Source organism: Nannospalax galili, unplaced genomic scaffold (genome assembly GCF_000622305.1).
Source record: "Nannospalax galili isolate Female #2095 unplaced genomic scaffold, S.galili_v1.0 scaffold1340, whole genome shotgun sequence".
Classification (NCBI taxonomy): domain Eukaryota; kingdom Metazoa; phylum Chordata; class Mammalia; order Rodentia; family Spalacidae; genus Nannospalax; species Nannospalax galili.
This window is the reverse complement of record NW_008346293.1, coordinates 1352322-1376350: the sequence shown is the minus strand read 5'-3', so window position 1 is coordinate 1376350 and position 24029 is coordinate 1352322. Positions and strand designations below refer to the sequence as shown.

General features: G+C 35.3%; 2 protein-coding genes across 6 annotated transcripts in view; one reads left to right on the top strand and one right to left on the bottom strand.

Annotated features, from left to right (window-relative positions):
- Hsf2 (heat shock transcription factor 2) overlaps window positions 1-11294 on the top strand; it is a 35046-nt gene extending 23752 nt beyond the window's left edge. Inside the window, exons 8-13 of one of the 5 annotated variants that reach the window (XM_008842733.3) lie at window positions 361-509; window positions 913-1152; window positions 1796-1901; window positions 6697-6750; window positions 9237-9327; window positions 9793-11294. In XM_008842733.3, coding sequence (XP_008840955.1) covers window positions 361-509; window positions 913-1152; window positions 1796-1901; window positions 6697-6750; window positions 9237-9327; window positions 9793-10085 — 933 coding nt within the window. In that variant the 3' untranslated portion in view covers window positions 10086-11294. Of the gene's footprint in view, window positions 1-360; window positions 510-912; window positions 1153-1795; window positions 1902-3286; window positions 3900-6696; window positions 6751-9236; window positions 9328-9792 lie in introns of those variants that run through there. The other 4 variants (XM_029568124.1, XM_008842734.2, XM_029568126.1 and 1 more) reach the window with 4 other exon arrangements.
- A 7317-nt stretch (window positions 11295-18611) lies between these two features.
- Window positions 18612-24029, bottom strand: part of Serinc1 (serine incorporator 1) — a 22794-nt gene continuing 17376 nt past the window's right edge. Inside the window, exons 8-10 of the mRNA XM_008842732.3 lie at window positions 22961-23105; window positions 22641-22871; window positions 18612-20102 (exon numbers count right to left, since the gene is read on the bottom strand). Of these exons, the coding sequence (XP_008840954.1) occupies window positions 19967-20102; window positions 22641-22871; window positions 22961-23105 (512 nt within the window). The 3' untranslated portion in view covers window positions 18612-19966. The remainder of the gene's footprint in view (window positions 20103-22640; window positions 22872-22960; window positions 23106-24029) is intronic.

The window sequence follows — 24029 nt, the reverse complement described above, 5'->3', positions numbered from 1 at the left end:
GGATGTATGATTATGCTTGACATTTCTGAAGGCTGAGAACTTTTTACTATTTCAGTATAAAAAGCACTTTAAAGTTTGAAAGCTCTCTATAGAAACGTTTTTGGGCACGTCAACTACAATAGAGTAGTTGTTAAGTAAAATGCAAGTAATATGCTTCATACCTCTGTAAAGTGGTACTAGTAACCCATTAGTACATGAATCTTAGACTGGCAGATGATAAAGCTGTTTTGTTTACTACTTTATCCTCAACATTTAGTAAATGGTACGTGTCTAGTTTTTTAAAATGATGTCCTTTGTAGCAGTCCATGTATTTTTTTTTTGGTTTTTTTTTTTGTTTTTTTTTTTTTCCTGATTCCTTAGGTTCCACACAGTAGGACTGACGGTTTAAAGGCGAGAGAACGGATTTCAGATGACATAATTATTTATGATGTTACTAATGATAATGCAGATGAAGAAAATATCCCAGTTATTCCAGAAAGTAATGAGGATGTTATATCCGATCCCTCCAGGTAAGGAAGGAATTAAAAGATAAAATTTATGAAAATATTGGTCATTTTTCTTGTCAAAAAGCTAATTTAAAAATCATTTTTGTTCTTTGAACTGATATCTATCTCATACTTGGAGTGTTGAATTGAATAATTGTCCTGCATGATTTAACTAGATAAACCCTATCCTCCTAGAAAACGAGGAAGGAGAATTACTGATTTTTACTCTTTTTTTCTTTGAATTAAACATTTTTCATTGATGCCGTGTGGTTTTCTGTCTTATAAATTGTCAACATTTGTGATTAAGCTACTTACCCAAGAAAAGGAAGCCTTTTTTGATACATGATTTGGGCATTTCCCTAGAGAATGAATGGATAAAATTTACTTTTGTCTGAAATCATACTTGGTTTTTCTTATATTGTTGAAGCTGTAGCCAATACCCTGATATTGTAATTGTTGAAGATGACAATGAAGATGAGTATGCACCTGTCATTCAGAGTGGTGTTCAGAGTGAACCAGCCAGAGAGTCCTTAAGTTCAGGCAGTGATGGCAGCTGCCCTCTCATGTCTAGTGCTGTCCAGCTAAATGGCTCATCTAGTCTGACTGCAGAAGATCCTGTGACCATGATGGATTCCATTTTGAATGATAATATAAACCTTTTGGGAAAGTGAGTGCTTTTCTAGATGTTGTCTAAACTTAATTGCTTTCTTTATTCAGTTCAGTAATAAACCTGAAGTAATATTTAAAAATTTGGTGTCGTCAGTGTAAAAATGTTAGCTCAAGTGGTACAGTGATCTTTTTAGATGGTCACCCCATTTTCTGTTGATTGAGGTTGAGTTCCATAGTGAAAGTGATTTAATTCTCCCATGAAGAGTCTTGGAACTTTCATGGGTTCTTTAGAATTTTTTTAACGAAATTCTTTCTAAGGACTTCATGATTGTAATGTACCAATTCTGTGGATTAGTCCAGTTCCTATTAAGGGACATAGAGCGTTCAAAATGCAATAATTGATAGTATAGAACTGGAATATTAAGAAGTTTTAGACTAATGAGATAGTATAGAAGAAAAAGGTAAATCAGGCTGTTGATGCAGCACCTCTTCTGAAAATTGTGAATTTGTATAAAGAGTATGAATTCTCTTTACAAATTTTCAGAAATTTCAGATCTTGAATGAGATGTGTTAAGATTAGTAACTGTTAAGGACTTAGGATTTCCTAAGGATACTTTGTATAGCTAGATTTCAGTGGTGATTTTAAATGTAAGAATGAAGATAAATAATAAATCGATTTTTTTTTTTTTTTTTTTTTTTAGGGTTGAGCTGTTGGATTATCTTGACAGCATTGATTGCAGTTTAGAGGACTTCCAAGCTATGCTGTCAGGAAGACAGTTTAGCATAGACCCGGATCTTCTGGTTGATGTAGGTATTTTGGGTAATCTTTACTACATTGGTAATTTGCATACAAAGTTAATACTGTTTTTTTTATTCTATACTGTTTTTGCATTTTCTTAAAGATTTTATCAGAAAGCATAAACAGATGGGTTTGGAGCATTGATGAAGAGTGATCACTGTGCCTCTGAGAAGCACTTTAGTTTACTCCCCTGTAATAACATACCACTTCTATTCAGTAGTCCTATTACACCTAGGTCTTGTCTGGACTTGTTATTGTGTATGTATATAGTTTATTCTAGCTAAATTGTCACTGAATAAAGATCTTGGGAAATTAGTAATAGGTCTTGCCTGGACTTGTTATTGTGTATGTATACAGTTTATTATAGACTAAATTGTCACTGAATAAAGATCTTTGGAAATTAGTAATAGAAGTATCTAGCCTGGAAACATCATGGAAACATTTCTTAATCCTTGGGCAATTAACATTTTCTATTCAAAATATGTTATTATATTTCTCATATTTTTTATGCTTTGAGTTCCAAGGCTTCTCTGTTCCAGCCTTTGTTTAGTTTACCACTTGTATCAACTTGGTTCTGACATGATCTGGCTTGAGAATCCCTTTCTGATCATTTCAGTCTTTATCATCTTTCTAACTCATTTTCTTTTTTTTTTTGAGACAAGGTCTCACCATGCAGACTTGGCAGATCTAGAATTTGCTATGTACACCAGGTTGGCCTCAGTCTCACAGAGACCTGCCTGTATCTACCAGGATTAAAGGCGTGTGCTACCACACCCAGTGGATTTTCAGTTTTCTTTTGTCTGTAGCACTCTTCTCACCCTATGCAAAGCTTTCTGTACTTGCTTAGCTTGTCCTGCTCTCTTTTTTTTTCTGTGTTCTGTTCTTTATTCTGAGAAGTTTTTTGCTTACAATACAGCACCTTTCATATCAAAAGAATCTATAGTATCATTTTAATGAAACCAAAAGGAATTAGTGCTTTCTTACTCTCTAGTTGTATTTCTGCTTAATTAGCCCCTTTACATCATTTCTCATGAAATTAGCTTGTCACATGGCTTAATCACTTTTTTTCCAAACCATTAGCACCACAGAAGATGTATTTCACTTTTTTTGAAAGTTTCCTTCCCATGCTGATCAGTGTTGCTATCCTTAAGTAAATTAGGCTTCCACATCAGCTTAAAAACAGTAACCAGTCTCCTTGTGGCCATTAATCCTATCTAGTCCCAACTCTAAATCTAAATCTAGGACCTTTCCAAATGTCTCCTTCCCTCGATTATAAAGATTGAAATAAAATCCCTTAATTGGGGGGTCTATAAGTCCTTATGGTTTTATGACTATGTCCTTTAAATTTGACTTTGAACATTTACTGAATGTGTCAACTTCCCCATATTTGCAGAGAGTAATTCACTGTGCTGCCGATCTTCTCATTAGTGCCTGTTTCCAAGTTTGTATCCTTTGGAGGAAGTACTTCCTCTTTAAAACCAGTTTGTATACCTGCCCTCAGACTCTCTGTCTCTCTGCCACCCCCACTTCTCTCACCTGGCTCCAGTAGATACATATTGTCCACATCTCTTTACAGACCAAGCATTTTGACAAGTTTCTCTGCTCATTTACCATTGTGCTTCTCTAACTCCTTCACTACGACTTCCGAATTGAGTGGCTATGTATTTTTACCTTTTTATTCAGTCCCTTCTGAAGAAACTATGGATCGTCTTGTTTTGTATTTTTTTCTCTCGCCTGTCTCATCTCTTTTGTTTTTTCCACAGCAAGTTAGTTTTGGGTGATTTTACTTGTTTGCTTACTTTCATTTTTTCATTCGTTGGGCAGGTGGGATATTGTTTTAAATTAGGTAAGTCTGGGTTCTGGTATTAGCTCTTGTTACTAAATGTTACTGTTCATCTTGGAAAGGTCAACTTTGTTTTTTTTTGGTTTTTGGGGGTGTTTTTTGAGACAGGGTCTCTTGGATCCTCAGGCTAGCCTCTTAACTCCTGAGTGCTGGAATTACAGGCTTGCACCACTATACCTAGTTATTACAGTGCTGGAGATTGAAGTTAGAGTTTCATATTTTCTTTTTTTGGTCTTTTCGAGACAAGGTCTCCCTGTAGCCCCAGCTGTCCTGGATTCACTATGGAGACCAGGCTGGCCTCGAACTCACAGAGATCCACCTGCCTGTGCCTCCCGAGTGTTGGGATTAAAGGTGCGCACCACCACGCCCGGCAGATTTTCATATTTTTGTGCATGCTAGGCAAACCCTCTACTGAGTTACATCCCCAGTGTGGAAAAGTTAACGTTCTTTTCCAAGTTCTCCATTAAGTTTGACTAATGCCTAACATGAAGGGCTATGGTGGGGGGGTTAAAAAAAATTAACCCTATTACTAATACTGCATTTTAGTATTATGAGTAATTTGCAACAGAATTTGTTTATGAGACAAGACCTTACATAACACAGACTGGTCTTGCACTCATTATGTATCCAGGGCTATTGAATTTGTGACCATCCTGTTTCCACCTCTCAGGTGCTGGAATTACAGGTGTGCCATACAGCAGAATTTTTTGTTGTTGATTTTAGAGGCACTGGGCCTCTTTTTGTGTGCCTAGGCACTCTGTTTCCTCTAAGAACTATTCTTTTTCCTGACATCTTCTACTTGGGGGCACTCAATTTTGTATCCTTTTATAAATTTTATCTACCTCTTTGTTTTTCCTGTGTGAAGTAATTTTGAGTTTTAAATTGCTCTGAAATGTATGTTTATCTGTTTCTTAACTTTTTTCAATTCAAACTTGGCTTGAATTCCACTTCCATGACTCGGGGATCATCACCATTATATTTGTCTGTCTTTAGATTATTTAAGTTCAGTGCCTAACCTTATTTCTTAAACTCCCTGCCGTTTATACTGTTCTTGTTTGTATATTAATATCAACTTTTCCAATATTATTACCCCAGAGTCATCTTGGTTTCCATTCTACGATCTCATCATTAAATAACACATATTTTCCAAAATAACATTGACAGTCTACCCTAATTCTATTTTCAGCTGTTACTAAGACCCATATTCTTTCATCCATGAATTATGTTGTACTATCAGAAATTTAAAAATCTTGCCATGGCTTGCCTTGTTTTGTGAAATGGCAAAAATGGCCAAGATATGAATTAAGTAAGTATACTTCAGAGTCTGGCTTTTCTCTCCAGAATTCAGTCCTTTGTGTTTCAGGATGGAGTTAGCAGGAAGAACCGTTGGGGCCTAAGAATTCAGTAAGTTGTGACAATTCCTCATACAAACTACTTGTTTCTACTTTCATTATGTATATTTTGGGAATATATGTGAGGTACTCCTGGGTCAGTGAGTAGGATGTTGAGGCCAAAAAGAAGAGGGACTGTTACATCGCTGGCCCTTCTCTGGTACTACACTCCCAATAGGTGCAAAATTGCATCAGGTTTTTGAGGTATTAACAGGCTGAACTGACAATTAGCAGTCTTACGTAGTCGTCTACAATCAAGGACTTGAGCTCTTTACCTCTTTAGCAGTCAGTAAGTTATATGAAAACAGAAAGAAATAAAATGAAAAAGAGAGCCATGGATATTTTTAAGACTGTGGTCTTTAAACAGGAGTCAGGTTCTAAAGAGGATACTTATGGCATCTCTCTCTACATTTCATTATGTTTTGTGAATCATTGGCTTTCATCATTCTCATAAAATGCTAACTTCTTATTTACTTTGTTGCTCAAACCAGTCTCAAGGGTCTTATTCCTGAAAGGATGTGGTCTCATCTACTCAGTGCTTTATTTTTTAAACTTCTGTATATAACTTTTGAACTCAAAACTGTTACTTGGATTGGACTAAGCCATTTCTGAAACATGCCTTACCTGCTTTGTGATTGCTAGTCTTGCAAGTACTCTTCCATTTTCCAAATTCTAACCATTTTTAGGACTGATGATATATATTATCTGGTTTTATTAAGGACTTTTTTGTTTGATCATGTATATGCTTTTGTCTGTGCTTTCTTCTCATTCTCTAAACTCTTCAGTGCATTTAAACTTCACTACTCATTGTTAATACTGGATTGTATCTGAATGTATATTTTGGCTGTTTGATGTTGGTGTCTTCTAGAGTGTAAGCTCCCGGAGAGCAGAAATAATGTCATTTTGTTTTCTTCATGGTGTCAATAATTTCTTAAATGCCTAGTAAATCTCTGTGGAAGGAGGTTTGAAGCTTATGACTTGAAAGTTATGTTTATGAACTGGCCTGATAGGGAATACATCTCATAGGCATTGGTCTAGTCCTTAGAACTTCCCTTGCTAGGTGAAGGGAATAAAACCAAATAGGTGTGCCATTTTGTCAGACAGATCCACTTGATATGTAGCTTAGGTTTCACTAGCATAGAGTAGATTCTATGACTCTGTTGTCTAATTAGTAAGTATTCAATGAATGCTTAGTGTCAGCGCATGGGACTCAGCCTTTGGTGCCACATAATGACAAAGACATTTAGGGAGGAAAGAAAAAAAAAATGAAAGAAATGAAATTGAAGATTAATGATAGAGATAAGAATTCTGGGAAACTAATATTTGACTCCTGGTGTACCCCACTGTACAGAATTTCTTACAGCATAAAATTCCATCTAGTTCATGGACCAATTTGCTCTGCTCTTATTTTCTTTCTGTTTTCTTGCTTTTCCAAACTTGTTTTGCTATGGAAACTTTCTAGTGTAGTAGTGACATCTCTTCACGCAACATGGTTGTATAAAATTTTTAACACACAATTATTTTTTAATATTTTTTTAAACTTACCATCTTTCTTGTTTGGTCTTTCAGCTTTTCACTAGTTCTGTGCAGATGAATCCCACAGATTACATCAATAATACAAAAGTAAGTTTTAATTCATGTTGCTCAGGACCCATAGTTATAAAAGTCTGAAAACAATCCTAGTAAAAGAGAGCAGTATCACTCACAGTTACAGAAAACATTTTATATTACCTAAGATGTGTGATTGAGATAGTAAAATACTAGATGAAAACCAAGCATTTGGTTACGGGGTTTTTCTTTCATTGCCAGATTCTGCTGACATATGTGGGATTCACTGTCAGTATGAAGTCAGCCTTTTGGTGCTGGAAAGTCACCTGGCTTTGACTTGTTCAAGTATTTCTTTGAAATAAATGGTTGACATATGATTTTTGCATTTCACATTCTCATTGTATATAAGCAGCTTCTCAGCCTTTTTTTTTTAAATTAGAAAATATATTAATACACACGAATTTTTAGTAACTGAAAGAAAAACAAATTCATACAGTAGGATAGGGGCTGTAAGTTTTTTTCTTTTTTAAACCATAAATAATATTTCAGCAAATACATATTCCAGTTGGGCCTAGCAAATTGACAGGATTCCTTAAAACTTTTTAATGTATAGTAAGGACAGTTTGATGTCATAACAAATGGTTATACACTTTGTTTTGTGTAGCTTACCATCTTGACTAATGCACTCCCTGTTTCTTACATGTACACTGAGTTGTTCAACCTTAATTTTTCACTGGTGACAAAAGTAAATCATGTTCAGATTCTAGATTAGTAAAATCAGAATTACATTTTTATTCCTGTTGTTTAATATAAAAGTGAGACATCTCAAATATAAGCAATTAACAGTGGTGAGTTGAATTTTTCTGTTGTCATGTGTAAGGACATAGCTTGGCTAGATTTCTCACATTTTTATAGATATATCTTGACTATCTTTGAGCTTCAAAAGTTTGTGAATTTGTAAAGTAAGAAATTCATCATATATTATTTGGGTAATTTATATCAGTAATTGGCATACTATTTACTATACTGTAGATGCCACATTATTTTTTTTTAATTTTGCAGGCTGTATATCACAACTAATGCTATAATTGTAAGCTTAAAATAGATTTGGATAATACATAAAAGAATATGAGGCTGTATTCCACTAGACTTTTTAAATAAATGGGCAGTATGCTGAATTTTGCCACCATTTACCTAGGTTTATAATATAAATTTCCATCAGCCATCTAAGTTGTTTCCGTAAATATGACTATCTATTGAATGTTATTAAATGATACCATATTTTAGTTTTGTCAATGTGCTGCTTTACTGGTTTTGCTAGAAACAGTTATTTTTCTTGGGTCATTCTCCTTATTGTAAAAACTAATAACTTGAGTATGGTTTTCAGAAATAGTTAACCAAGAAAAGTTGTATATGATTTTTCATTATGGTTCTGAGTCCAGAGTAACTGAGAATTATGGGTGTTTTATATGTCATTCTTTATGACAAAGATACATGATATGAATTACCACATTTTCCTAATCTGGAAGTCTTAGTATGACTATCTGAGTGGGCATTACTAGTGAGTACAAATTTGTATGAGAAGGGAAATCCATTTATTATCCTGGTTTTCAGATTTTAGATTATCAATAGTGGCATTCTTGGGAAATGCCTATTTTAGGGAATATAAAAATGGAATTAATATTTTGTGACTACTAAAAGTGATGAACTGTTTCCACTTAAATGTTTGGAATGGTTTAGTTTTTATTACAGGGCCATTATCTTTGTGGAATCTTGTAAACTTTTACTGTTTCATTTTATGGTCAGAGGAATTGTAGGACTCATACAGATGTCTATAATACCATACATACTAACATAACATGTAGAAATTTAGGACTTGTAGTATCTGGAACTTAGGAGTTATTTAGAGGTAATTATGAGCCTCCTGCACCTCAGAGTTTGAACATCGATGAAAAGATCACTGAAGAAATTTATAGATTTAATTCTCCTATGATAATCAGAATTCTGAAAGAAGATAGTGGCTGAAAGAAACAATCTAAATGAAAGGAAATAACCTAGAGTCACAAAAAGGACAAGAAGCACCATCTCAACTTTGAGGCTTCTAAGAAGAGGGAGAGTTTTAAAGCTACCACAGTGTCACCCTTAGCTGCTTTACATTTGTTTGTGCTAGATGTTGTGTCTACGTGAAGAAAATTGTGTGATGCATTTTTAATCAAAACTGCTTAAAAGGCATATTTAATTATCCCTACTAGCATTTGAAACCAGATATCTCTGATTCAGTCCCATTTTTTTTGTCTTGACAAATTCTGTCTGTTGTATTATTGAAATACCCTCTTCTTTCATCCTAGATCAGGAACTTTATTTATTCCCCTTAAGGACAAGTTTCTTAACCAGTTTTGTTAACTCTAGTCAATTCTCTTCTTTCGTTCATCTTTCCTGATGTCCTCCTTTCCAGTATACATCAGATGTATCAGTATTACATATTTCATCAGCTTTTAATTTTTGATTCTTTGAAACAAGTTTCTATGAAACAAGTATTTTTATGTATTTTTTTCTTTTAGTCTGAGAATAAAGGATTAGAAGTTACCAAGAACAATGTAGTTCAGCAAGTTTCAGTGTCAGAAGAGGGAAGAAAATCTAAGTCTAAACCTGGTAAGCATGGAAATAGTTTCGGTTTCTGTAGGTTTTTGTTTTGTTTTATTTTGTTTTAAGAGCTTAATGTAGAAACTAATGCAAACCGTGGAAAATCTTGTTGTACTTCACAGCTCAACAGGCTGTGCTATAATAGCTCAGTGATAGAGCTTTGCACGGGATGTGCAAGGCCGTGTGCTCAATCCTCAGCACCACAAAAAACAAAACCCGTAAAACAAGTGAATACAAGTTGCTGACTTCACTTCTCTGCATGATATCTCAGGGCTCTAGCATTTAAATGAAGCTGGATTAGTGAGGCGATGGTTCTTATAGTTGGACTTTTTTCTTATTTAGCTTTAGGAGACTTGAATGATCTCATTTCTAGATTGGTTAATGAAAAGTTAATTTTCCTGAGTTAGTGTTTTAAAACTTTAAAGTATATAATTTCTTATTTGGGTATATAAGAGTATTTTCTGATCTTTATAGATAAGCAACTTATCCAGTATACTGCCTTTCCACTTCTTGCATTCCTTGATGGGAACCCTGCTTCTGCTATTGAACAGGGAAGTACAACATCATCAGAAGTTGCACCCTCTGCAGATAAACCTGTAGAAGTTGATGAGCTGCTTGATAGCAGCCTGGACCCAGAACCAACCCAGAGTAAGCTCGTTCGTCTAGAACCATTGACTGAAGCCGAAGCGAGTGAAGCCACACTGTTTTATTTATGTGAACTTGCTCCTGCACCTCTGGATAGTGAAATGCCTCTTTTAGATAGTTAAATCCCCAGGAAGTGGACACTACATGTATATATTCATCAAAATGATGAACTATTTATTTTAAAGTATCATTTGGTACTTTTTTGTAAATTACTTTTTTTGTTTATAATCAGATACTGTGGAATAAAAGCATCTTTTGCTTTTCTGACTAACCATACTCTTGCAAAGCTTTCAGATGTTACTCAGCTGTCTAGGTATGTAAACATTAATACACAGTACTGGTATATCTTTAAGTTGGATTCAAATGACCGTTTTTTCCAATTGTAATTTGGATTTATTTTTTATAAATGTGACCATTAATCCCAGTTAAACTTGTTTTACTTGTTCAATGCTATTCTCAGTTAAGTCTCCAGAACTAAAGGTAGCCCACCTAAAGCTTTTCCTGGTTCAGTTACTTTTATTATTTTTTCACTTATTTTATAAACTGGGAACATGAAGTGCCTGTATCTTGTAATATTTCATGTCTCTCTTGGTTCAGAGAAACTCACTTATGTTCAGAGAAGCTTATTCAGGTTCAACAGAAAAGGCAAAGTGTACACAAGTAATGACTGTTTGGTATGGTTTCAGCTTCATAAAGAATATAGAGACAGGTTGGAGTTAATTAACCCCATCCACTTAGACTAGATGTAAGGAAAGGTTTTCTGACTTGTGTTCTTTTAAACCATGCTATTTAGTAAAATAAATATAATAAATATTGAATACTAGTATTTGTTATGTGTTGTCTTTAGATGTGATGCTCTCAAGATTTTTTTTTTTTTTCCTCATAGGAAGGAGGTGTTTTTAAGCTGTAGGCGCTATCCATTTTTATCTCAATATGCGTCATATCAAGATCTTTCTGTCTCATCTGAAAAAATAGACTGTATATTGCAGTAAGGGAGGAATATGATGTTTCTCATTTTAATTTATTTTAATTTTCTTTGTTTAAAATTATATTGGCTTACTTTCTATGTTTCTAATAAAGAACTGAGAGAAGTATGCCTCTCACTGTTGCAAATAAGGTAAGAACATCATCACTGGATGTCACCAAATGCTTACATAATTTTGCCCTGAGACCAGAGAATCAAATCAATTTGCCCCTTTGGGACAATTAGAAGAATTAGAGAAGCTTTAACTTTAAGACAAGGGCACTTTATCACTTGATGAAATGCACCTTCAGGCAGAGGGCTAGGTGGAGTGCAGTTAATACCTGAATATTGTATAGGATTATGCAATGAAGAACTTCAAAAAGGCTTTTCTTTTTGGCTGTATTTTGCCTTAGGTATTAGAAATTTTCTTCTATGTTATAAATTTAAGATTCAAGCTAAGACCTAGCCTAACATATTCAAGGCCCCAGGTTCAGGCTGGACACTAATTCAGAACTTGGGTGGCAGAGGCCCTAGCTCCAACAATAGAATTTTGTTGATATAAGACCTACAGCAGTTTCCAAAATGAATTAAGTGATCACTATTCTAAAGCTTGTTTAAATAGGGAGGAATTTAGAAATAATGCTTAAGAGATTTTTCTCTTCTCTTTTGTTATTGTGAACTGGGATCCAGTTCCTTCTCTTTGGGGTCATTTTGGAGCTCAAAATTTCAACTTTGTATTAGTAGAGTGAGTGAGTAGAGCACATTCTGCTCTGTGCATGTAGAGGTCAGAAAACAGCAATGTCCCCCAGCTCTTATCTGATAGTTTTTAAGTTGGCATTTAATATTTTTCAACTTAAATATAAAACACAGGAGTTACCCTTCTGTCAAATGTGTTCAGGTGAATCAAAATGGATACATACTATAGTGATTTGTTCTTACTAATTTCTTCTGCTTTCTCCAAAGAATTTTATCGTGTGTGAAATTACACATTGATGATCCTGTGAGTCTTAACGTCAGCTGAGAAATAGTCTTGTAACTGAGATTTCTAGACATGTAAAAAGCCTGTGTCTAATTATAAATATACAAATAAATGATCAAGTACAAATACATGTGGTAGCAACAGTTAGCTAGATGAAGCTTTCTGTCATGAAGCTAGGTTATATGCTTTTGCAGTGGGCTCTGTAAGTTCTAATAAATCAGCAGAAGAAATGAAGCCTAGCATTGGTCTTTTCTGATTCCCCCCCTCCCTCCCAGGCATTCCTCCACTGGCTTGATGCAGAGAAGTATGTAGTTTCTAGTATGTATTCAAGAAAGAACAAACTTGGCTTTCCAAATTCCTATTTACAGGAGAGCTACTCGTCACTCCTCTGCACCTGTTTTAGACTTTGGTTTACATAGTAGTAAACTTTTTTGATTAAATATTGAGTTTTTTAGATATGTTGAAGCTTTTAGTGTTCACTGATACCGAAGAGTCCAAATTTTGATGACTTGTTAAATATAAAATATGAAATGTTTTCAGAAATACATCCTTTAGTGAGAATAGTAGGATTTAAGGACTTAAAATAAAGGCTTTTGAGCATGAGTTTTATAATTTTCATTTTTATTGATAACAACCTATAAGAAACTTAATGTAAAATAACGTAAGAGTAAGTTTTGAATTTTATTTATTTTTATTTTATGTATATGTGTGTTTTGTCTGCATTTAAATCCACCTTACGTGTATAGTGCCCATGGAGGCCAGAAAAGGGCATCAGGTCCCCTGGAGTTAGGGACAGTTGTTAGCCACCATGTAAGTGCTGGTAACCAAATCCATCTCTCTAGCCCCATAAGAGGAGTTTTGTTACAATAGATATTAGTTCTTTGAACTTTTAGAATTATACATCAGAATTCACTATTACTAGGTTATTTTTGTGCTGCTCGTGACTTGACCAGGTCAGCTTTCATATTGTTGAAAGCAGGATCAGAAAGATATAAACAAACTTGAAAACTTACAAAATACACAAGTATCCTACATAGATACCTTAACCAAACTATTTCACTAAAAACAATGAATAATCCTATATCTACTAAACTGTATCAGTAACTGCAATGATAGGAGGGAGGAATTGGCTTATTTTATTAGAAGGTTGTCACTACTCAAGAAGCAGTATGGTATTTGCCTTTTAGAAATACATTTTTATTGATTCTTTGAAAATTTCATAGTGTATTTTGATCATATTCATATACCTACCTCTACCCTTCCCCTTCCCCCATGATTTCATGTCCTCTGCTATTTTCTTTTGTTAAAGACCTATTGAGTCTAATTTGTGCTCCCCAGATGCTCTTATGTGTAGTTCATATCTTGGATCTGGTCAGCCTACCAGGCATTTTCTCCCTCTCCCAGCAGTTGTCGGTTGCCAAAGTGGGCTTGTATTAGTTGTATTGCAAATTCCAGGACAACCATTGGAAAGCATTTTAAGTATAACTGATGGGGCTGCAGAGATGGCTTAATGGGGACAGTACTTGTCATGCAGTCCCTAGAGGTTGAACCCCCAGAACCCACATAAAACTAGGCCGTATCAGCATCACAGCTGCTTGTAATCCCAGTACTTGGGAGAAGGATCCTCAGGGCAAGCTCTAGTTTTAGCAAGACCCACGCCTCAATGAATAAAGTGAAAAGCAATTGAGGAAGATACCCGATGTCAACGTTAGGCCTCCACACAGTGCACCCACAAACATGCAAACATGGATGTGCAGATACCACACATTTTTAAATGTGTAACTGATAATCTGAAAGAGTCACAGAAAAAGATCTTAAAACAAAAAACTATGAAAAACAAGTAGAAGCAAGGAGCAAGGACAACAGATAGAAAACCGTAACAATACTGCATCAACAATTTGAGAGTCAGTGGCCAACTGTGTTAAGACAAAAGATTGTTGGAGTGAACTGAATATCAAGACCAACTGTATTTTTACAAAAAAGACACTAAGAAATTTAAAACACAGATTACAAGGAGGAGGAAAAGCACTATATTGACAGCTAATCAAAACAAAGTGGAGGAAGTTTTATTAATTTCATAAGAGTATAAAACAAGGATTATTGTAAGAGCAGTTTACATAATGAAAGGGTCTGATGCTCTTCAAAAAGATCTATCCTTAATGTATATACAGCAAAGACCAGAATATTGGCATACATGAGGTGAAACTGTTGAACTTGGAGAGAGCAATAGATTAGTTCATTATGCTTGTTGAGACCTCCCCTCTACCAAATATGGACATTTCTAGCAGGCAGAACATTATTAAGGATATAGATGAACTCAAAAACACCAGGAATTAGCAAGATAGAGTTTACATACATGGCTATATAATGGTTGCATTTAAATATACCTTAAATTTAAAGGGATACAGTATCTGCTTTCAAAACACATGAAACTCAATTAGAAATCAGTGAAAGAACTAGAAAAAGTCACTATTAACACTTGTAAATAATGCATGGGTCAAAGAAGACAGAGTCGTATTTTTGAATAGAAGACAAAACTCAGCAAAACTTTTAGAGTGTAGTGAAAGGGGTGCTTGGAACAAATAGTACTGAAAGTAAGAAAAGATCTAAAGGAAGTTTTCACCTTAGTAAATTAAATCCATCCTAACATGAAGAAAAAAAAAAAAAAGAAACCAAAGAAATTGAGAAGAGAATAGCAAAAACAAAATCAGAAAATGATTTTTTTCAAAAAAAAAAAAAAAAGGGCACAAGAAGCCACTTTCCTGTGAAGGCATCTTTTTAGTTCCTGTGGACATTACAAGTATAATCAAGGATTAAGAACAAGTGTATGCCTGCAAACATGATGATCTACTTGAAATGGACAGTCTTTACAGGCATAATCTGTCAGAACTCACATCATAAGAAGCAAGCACTCTGATTAGGCCTATATTTATTTTTAATGGAATCAATTATCTGTTACCTTCCCTGGTCTCTGTATGGGTTGACTAGTGAATTCTACCAAACTTTTAAAGAATCTACCCATTTTCTATAATCTCGGTTAGAAGAAAGTAGAAAATAAAATTCTTTCTCTGAGGCCAGCATCATCCTTAATACAGAAGTCATATAGTACGAAAAATACAGACCACAATCTGATGGACATATATGTAAAATCATCAAAAAATAACAAATGAAATCCAACAGTGTACAAAGATAAGTAAACATTAGGACCAAGTGAGATGTATCCAGGTTTACTAAGCTCCTTAGAACATTTGAAAATATGATCTATCAGATTAGTAAACTAAGGAATGAATTGCGGTTATATCAATAGATGTGGAAAAATACTTGAATCTAAAACCCATTTATGCTGAAAACAATTGGAGAACATTCTCAGCTTCATAAAGAATATATACATCTATAAAACAAAACTGACTGCTAACATAATGGTGAGGAATTAAAAGCTAAGATCAGGATGAAGGCAAAGTAGGGACATCTCATTCAGTCATTCCTCATAATTGAATAATGAAGTAATATTTAAATGGTTACTGATTGAAAGAAATTGTCTTTTGTTGCAGAGGACAACTGTGCAGGCATAACCTCTGGCTTAGTAGGTTGCTTGTGCCTCAGGACAGTTATGAATGTCCCTCAACACAAAATTGTTAACCTAGGTAACTCAATTGCATGGTTCCTGTGTGAACTATGTAGATGACAACATTCAATTCCAATGTCAAAAGCTTGGACGTGCCTGATGAAGACAATAGAAAAAAATACTTCTGGAATTCACCAGTTTCTTTCTTTCATAACAGCAGTGAACAAATAAACCTTAAATTAAAAATAACATATTACCATCCCATGAAATGAAATTGGGCCTAAATCTAACAAAATGTGTTAAGATCCACATGAGAAAAACTGCAAAGTTGATGGGAGAAATCAAAGAGTTAAATCACTTCAGGGGCCCCATGATTGTAGACAGAAAGAAAATATTTTCACATCAGTTCTTTCCAACTTGATCTGTACATTGAATGCAATCTCATTTAAATTCCAGCAATATTTTGTGGGCATTGTTTATTTTTCTTAAATACTTATTTTTATTTTACATGTATGAGTGTATTGCTAGCATGTATGTGAGTGCACCCGTGTCATGCAGTGCTGTGGAGGTCAGAAGAGGCCTTTGGATTCCCCTGGAACTGGAGTTAAGGACGGTTTGTGGCCACCATGTGGGTGCTGGGAATCGAGCCCGGGTCCTCTGCAAGAAGTCAGTGCTCTTAACCACTGAGCCATCTCTCCAGTCGGCATTTATGTTTAAATTTAGTAGCCAACATCAGAGGACTGACACTGCCCATCTTCATGACTTAGTATAATTAAGTAATCAGTGTGATGTCAAAAAGAATATACAAATAGAAAAAAAAATAAAGTCCAGAAACAGACCTATATAATTAGTCAAATAATTATATTTGACAAGAGGCAATGCAATGAGCAGATAGACTTTTCAGCAAATGGTGCCAGAACTGGGCATGCAAAAAAATAAACCAAATATTTCATCATAAACAAAAGTTAAAACAGACTGCAGAACTGAAAGACTAGGGGACCTTGAATTTGGTGATGACTTTTTTTTGAAGTTGGTGTTACATTCCCCAACTTTGGTGTTAAATGACATCAATAGTATGGTGTGGTTTATGAAAGACTTGATAAACTAGACAGTTGAAAGTGAAGACACATTAACTGGGAGAAAATGTTTACAGAACATAGATCTGATAAAGTAATGTTGCTTAAAAATATAAATAGAACTCTCAGTACTAAAAAAAAAAAAATCAAAAAAGTGGGCAGAAGCCAGACAAGAGTAGCACATGCCTGTAATCTCAGCACTTGGGAAGGTGAGACAGGATTATTGCAGGCCAGCCTGGACTACATATTCAGCACACTGAGTTCAGTCCAAAACAAGGAAAAGACCTTAGCAGGTACTTCACCACAGAAGACTCACACAGGGCAAACGAGTGACATCAAGGAATACAGATTAAAATCCAATTGTGCTTCTGTTTGAATGACCAAATTTTATATTAACATGAAATGTTGAAGATAGTAAAAACAGAAATTCTCATTGATGATAGTATGGGCATTTTTAAGACAACCTTGCAATTTCTTAAAATGCACAGAAAATATGTCTCATAGCCAGGGGTTGGTAGAATGGGACACAGAAGCACAATGGACTTTTAGGGCCAATCGAACTATCTGTACAATACTGTCATTATGGAGGATGGCATACATGTATTTATTGAAACTTAAGGTACCTTGAAATACCAAGAGTGACTTCTGATCTGATGGAAATTAACAGATTTAGTGCGATAATGTACCAGTGCTGGCTCGTGAACTGCAACAAATTGATCACAGTGGTAGGAGAATGTTGGTAATAGAAGTTACGCATATGGGGTGGGATGAAAAATGGGAAATTTTTATGCTTCCTACTGGGTTTTACTATAAACTCAGGTGTCTTTGGAAACAAACATGACCCATCCACAAGGGTATTTGACTTCAACTAATCCATTCCGTTTCTTTTTTAAGAATGTAGAATTAGAATTATGCTAAATGTGCTCTTGTAATTGGTGTTTTTATAGCTTCTAAGTTGTATCACATGGTATAGCTTTTAATTTACACACTGAAGGATATCTAAGTTCTGTAGTTTTGGCTAGGCTATTACAAGTTGCTATAGTGGCTAGATGGCAGAGTGGTTAAGAACACATACTGCTCTTCCAGAGGACAAGAGTTCAGTTCCCAGCACCCATGTTGGGCCAATCACAACTGCCTATAACTACAACTCCAGGGGATGAGATACCCTTTTCTGGCCTCCACTGGCACACACACATGTACACACACAGACATTAAAAATTGTAGAAATTTTCCTTAGTACAGATTTTTGAAGGACCTAAGATTTACCTGGGGTTAGTGCCCCAAAATTATAGAGGCAGTTTCCTATGTAGAAAATAATTTAAAAATAATTATTAAATAAAATACACTAAAGTTTGACAACCACTATAATTTGAATATTCCCATGTTTTAAAAGCATGCTTCCCCAGGATGACATGATTAGGTAGTGATAAGAAACTTTAGGAAGTAGGGTGTTGTGGACGTGTCCTGGAAGGATGCATTCCTGGTTCTGTGTGTGTGTCCATCCAGAGTCTTGCTTGTTCTGCCATGGTCATGATACCTTGATAGATCTGACTACGGACTGGAATCTTCAGAATTAAAAGCCATCATCTTTGCTGTTTGTAAGTCCTCTCAATTACTACTATTATAGGAAGCAGTTAATGTATTAATTCATGGGTAGTAGTATTTTAATTACATTGTATTTTTTTTCCCTCAGTAAGGGAAAATTTTATACTGTCTTAAGTGTTGGTTAAAGAAAAAAACAGCCACAACTAGGATAAAATAGAGAACACAGTAAGTAGTGTGCAGCATCTATTTTAGAAATATAATTAGATGCCACTAACCAGTTATTGCTGCTGAACTAGTTCATGGACTAAATAAAGGCTCTTGAAGGGGGAGAACACCATCTTACCTTTAAGAACCAACTTGAGGATTCATTTATAGCTACTAAAAGGTTAAATTCAATACAATTCATTTATCAGGGTAGAGAATGGGCATTTGCTCTCCACAGCCAAGTTATTTTTCACACAGGAAAAAAGAGTGCTAAATTCACCTAAATTTGTGACACTAAAGAATTAACACTACACATTTTCTCTGAATTCATTTATTTAAGATGGAACATCGGCATTCAAAATTGTGGAACACAATATCAACACACAGAATAGGTTGGGAAATTCAGATGAATTGTTATATTCCATTTACACAGTATTAAGTAAATACAGATTATTAAAAGCTTCACTACACTAATTCACACAGTTTTTCTATCTAAATTGGCATACTGACTTTCAGGTTGAATGGTTATTGGTTATAATCATATAGCAGTTATATAACAATAAATACAAAAGCAGTTTAAACATGTAGTACAATGTAAGCGTGAGTCTATTCTACAACAGTCTATTATCCCCCTGGTCTTAGTGTCAGATAAGAAGCATGCTGGACAGCAGCAATACATACTACATAAATTATTCACCATTAATGATTTATAAAGTTAAGTATTTTGAATACAAATTATTTTAATGTCAGAATGCTGGCTATTTTGGGTAGACTTAGAATTTCCTTACTTTGCCACTAATTAGCTATTGGTGCTATTTAAGATTTTGCTTCAGTCCATTTTTGAAATGAGATCTGAACTAGATTTTTAAGTACCTACCCAAAAACAAACAGCCTGCTACTTTGTAGTTTCCTCCTGACCTATCAGAAGTTTCTCATTTTTTATTTGCAAACTTTTAGTTTCAACATCTTTTAACACATAATTATCCTTTTTGAAACCTTGTCTAAATCTTTGAGTTGCTAACATCCCTTTGAAATTCATTAATTGCACATCAGTTCACAAAGACCAAAACAGTTCATTTTGTTGGTGAAAGCCATGCTTTGTACAGAGAAAGATCATGATCTCATTGAGTATTCAATATAATACCCATCACCAATGACTTTCTGTGATCATGGGACATTCCCTATCTATTAAGGGAAAATTTTGACCAAGTTGAGGTGACCTGCATTTTTTAGACAACTAGCTTGAGATTTATGCAATCTAGAATAGCCATTTTCTTTGCAGTCCTCTGTAAGGCAACACATCAAGTATTTCTAAAGGCAGCCATACATTTATTTTTATGTTTCTAAAGTAGCATAAGGTCTAACACAAGTTTGTAACCAAACTGACAAACATTTTTTTCACTTTTAATTTCACATGAACATAGAAAATAATGCCTACCAATGTCCACTTTTCCTAATTTGCTACCATATTTGAAATTCTCCCTTTGCAACTCTAATTCAATGCACTTAGCAAGAACATGAATAAAATGGCAAGGAGTAAATCTAATTCATGCCAGAGAAACACTGGAGAAGTTATGTAAGAGCACACACATATACAACTTTACAAAAGTTGGGAATACTGTTGATTTCAAACAGTGACTGAAGTGCAGCTTTCATGGCAGAGGATCTATTCAATCAAAATCACGATTTGTGAGAACAAGTGGTGCCACCAGTGTCCAAACATACAGAACGATGCCAAGCCAACTAGAAGAGATTTTCACCCAGACTGCTGTCCACTGGCTTTTCATCTCATGAGAAGGCTCATACCTAAAATTTGAGGAAAAGCAGAAAAGGATGGGGGGATGTTTGTATGGCCATCGAGCTACTAGATTCATTAAAATTAGCTGCATCTAACTTTGTTGATTGCCTTCCATTACAGATTTAACAGGTAGTATGGAGGTAACCATCAGTAATTCCCTTTAATGAAACACACAGCCCTCTGAAGCAATTCTTTTGCATATTTCTCTGAGGCACTGTGTGCTGGATAGCTTTAGTGTCAACTTGACACACCTGGGTTGAGGGAGCCTCAATTGGGGAATTTCCTTCATTGGACTGGCCTGTGGCCATGTCGGGGCACCTTGATTGTTCAGTGATGTGGGAGGGCCTAGCCCACTGTGGGTGGTGTCACCCCTGGGCAGGTGGGCCTGATGCTGCATAAGAAAGAAGGCTGAGCAGGGGCCAGGGGAGCAAGCCAGTAAGCAGCATTCCTCCATGGCCTGTGCTTCAGCTCCTCCTTCCAGGTTCCTGCCCTGAGTTCCTACCTTGGGCTCCCTGATGAACTGTGACCTGGGAGATGAAAGATAAAATAAACCCTTTCCTCCCCAAGTTTGTAATGGTCAGAATATTTTGTCACAGCAATGAACAAACTAGGACACACTGTACATAGTTCTTCCATATTACTAAATAGAAATGGAAAGATACCTCCAGGCAAATGTCACTGTTAGATAGAATTCTGTTTAGAATGTATATAGGATCTCCTTCCCAACCTACACCAACTTTCCCTGCCTTCTCAGATCTGACATGGGGAATGAAATGATGAAATGTATCCCAAAGTTAGCAGAGTTTTGTGTTAATACTTTTAGAGCTAAATTGTTTATTTTTTGGTCTTTTTGAGACAGGGTCTTCTTGTAGCCCCAGCTGACCTGAAACTTGCTGTGTAGATCAGGCCTTGAACCCACAGAGAACCACCTGCCTCTGCCTCTGGGATTAATGGTGTATGCCACTACTCATGATTTACTTAGATCTAAATTCTTAACATTTGCTATTATCTGACCATAAAAGCTCTTAACTACTGAGAATTACTTAAATCTTAGCTCAATTTGATATAGTTTAGGGACATTGTTTTTCAATAATAGAAATGATCAAATGCTGTCCTCAAAAACAACAGAAAATAATCTTTCCCATCTTTTGCTAGTACTACAAGTCATCTTACTTGTTACTTAAAGACACTGTGCATCAAAAAAAAAAAAACCCAGAGGCTGGAGAGATGGCTCAGCAGCAGAGCACTGGCAGCTCTTACAGGGCACCCAGGTTCAGTTCCCAGCACCTACATGACAGCTAGCTACCATTCCTAACTGCAGTACTAGGGGATATCTCTTCGGGCCTCGGCAGACACTGTACATATGTAGTGCACCTACGTACATGCAGGCAGGCACATAAAATAAAATCAGTTTTAAAATTATTTTAAAAATATACTTGCCCAACCATATAGATCGATATTGAACCTTCTTGCATAGAATCTTGCAGTAATCATTTTTCAACACTATAAATTGTTACTTTAACAAAAATATTTATGAATTAGTTTTAAGGGGATAAAGAAATCATAGATTACAACCTATATTAATGTACTGACATCTCAAAATTTTTTAGATCTTTTAATAAATTTAAAAAATGATGGGCTGAAGAGATGGTACAGCAGCTAAGAGCCAAGTTCAGTTCCCAGCACCTACATGTTGGCTCACAACTGTCCACAACTCCAATTCTAGGGGATCCAGTGCCCTCTTCTGGCCTCTATCGGAATTGCACACACAAATACGTTACATCCATGCAGGCAAAATACTCATACACATAAAATAAAAATCAACCTTTCTTTTTAAGGGTGGTATATTACTATACTATGTTGAGAAAAAAATTAAAGTATTAAAATATAAACAAAAAGAAATGTTATTCTATATCAATTACTAATATGCACTTGCTTAAAACCTGGTTTCAGAGGTTTTCCATTTGAACCTCTTAAAGATTTGGAACTACCAAATGTTTGTGTGTGTAATTGTTAAGTAAAGTCTGCATTTGTTTCTCATACTGGTCTCAGAATTCATTTAGCCAAGCACTGAAATAGACCTTTTTGGTCAGAGGACCAAAAAGTACTTCAAGGTTAGTGAAATGGCTCAGTTGGTAAAGTGTTTACTCTGAACATTAGAATCAGAGTTCAATCCACAGAACCCATATAAAAACACAGAACCCACACAAAAAAGTTGGGTATTGGTAGTGCACAAATTTATAATCTCAGCAATGGGGAGGTAAAAATAGGTCCATCACTGGGGCTTGCCTGCTTACCAAGTTCCAGGACAGTGAGGACCTCAAAAAAAGGGTGAACAGAACCTGAGGAACAACATTTGGGTGTGATCTCTGGACTACACACACACACACACATGCACATGCAAACTGTGTATACATAAAAATGCATTTGCTTAAAAATGTACACACACTTGCATACTCAAAAAAACACTTATCACATCACAGTTTACAAGAGAACCATAAAAAAACCCACCAGAATTATCTGAAGTTATCATGAAATATAAGTACCTGTACCAGTTGGTAAGGGTCATCATGATATAAAGTGAAGCCAGGAAAAGCATGAAGTGAAAGAAGGAATAACTATAAGTGACACCATCCCTTTCATTATCTACAGCCCGGTGCACATCATCACCATCCTCCAGTGATCCATCACTTCTGGCTCCACCATCTTCTATTAATGTTGACTCATCACTTGTTAAAGTCAGTTTATTAACCTGACTATTGTTTGAGGTACGGATGCTGTATGAAAGATCAGGGAGAAAGAAAAGATTTTTAAAATAATTCCAATAGCTAGACTTCCTGTGAAAGGAGATTTGTAGCCTTTTTACCTTGAATAAAACACACACAATAAGAAGAAGATGAGTCCTATGATTCCTTGAGCATGCCACCACTGGACAGACTGCCCTTCCTTTGGGATGGTGCTTGTGGTATTGAAGCCAATTATGCTTAGTAAACTTGGGTTGCAAGTTGTTTCTGTAAGGTAAATTAAGGTCAAATTAAATGTTAGTGTACTTAGAGTAATATAAAAAAATTTTAAGGCATCTTTAACCCTTGGAAATGAAAAAGTTTGTAAAAAAGGCATAAGTTAACAAAGTACTTGAATACAGTTTGTATTAGTGACATTTATAAAGAGTTTTTCCTCCCTTTAAAGCTTTATTTTAGGGGGCTGGAGAGATGGCTCAGCAGGTAAGAACACTGACTGTTCTTGCAGAAGACCCAGGTTCGAATCCCAGCACCCACATGGCAGCTAACAACTGTCCGTAACTCCAGTTCCAGGGGATCCGACAGCCTCTTCTGTCTTCGTGGGCATTGCACAACATGAGTGCACTTACCTATATGCAGGCAATACATGCATACACATAAAATAAAAAAATAAAATATTAAAAAAAAAGCTTTATTTTAGAGAAGTGCTTCAAAAAAAATCACTTCATTTTCAGCCTTACGTGAGAGTCAAGGTATACTGATCAAGAAATGAGCAGGACTTAGACAACCTGTCTAAAGTTTGTACAGTTAGAAATAAAATTCAGATGTTCTAACCCACAGTGCACTGGTTCTTCTAGCACATATTGTGAAACTATTAATATCAACTTAAAGAAATTTACCAATTTGTCAAAGTACATTATTTAAAAAGCAATAAAACTTAAAAAACCAACAAGTGCTGACACATAAGGCACAACAACCTAATGCTTAAGTTCTTTGCTGTTTTGAAAGATGGGCATTCAGTAAGTATCCTATATGTATATTTTTCCCCCAACAAAGCCAAATCTTCAATCCCACCTTATTAATGAAAAACAACATAAGGCTAACTTCTCAAGAGAATCACTAGTAATACTGTAAAGTCACTTATTTGGGAGAAAATGAATGTTCCTCATATACTAAGATCTCTGTCTCTTACAA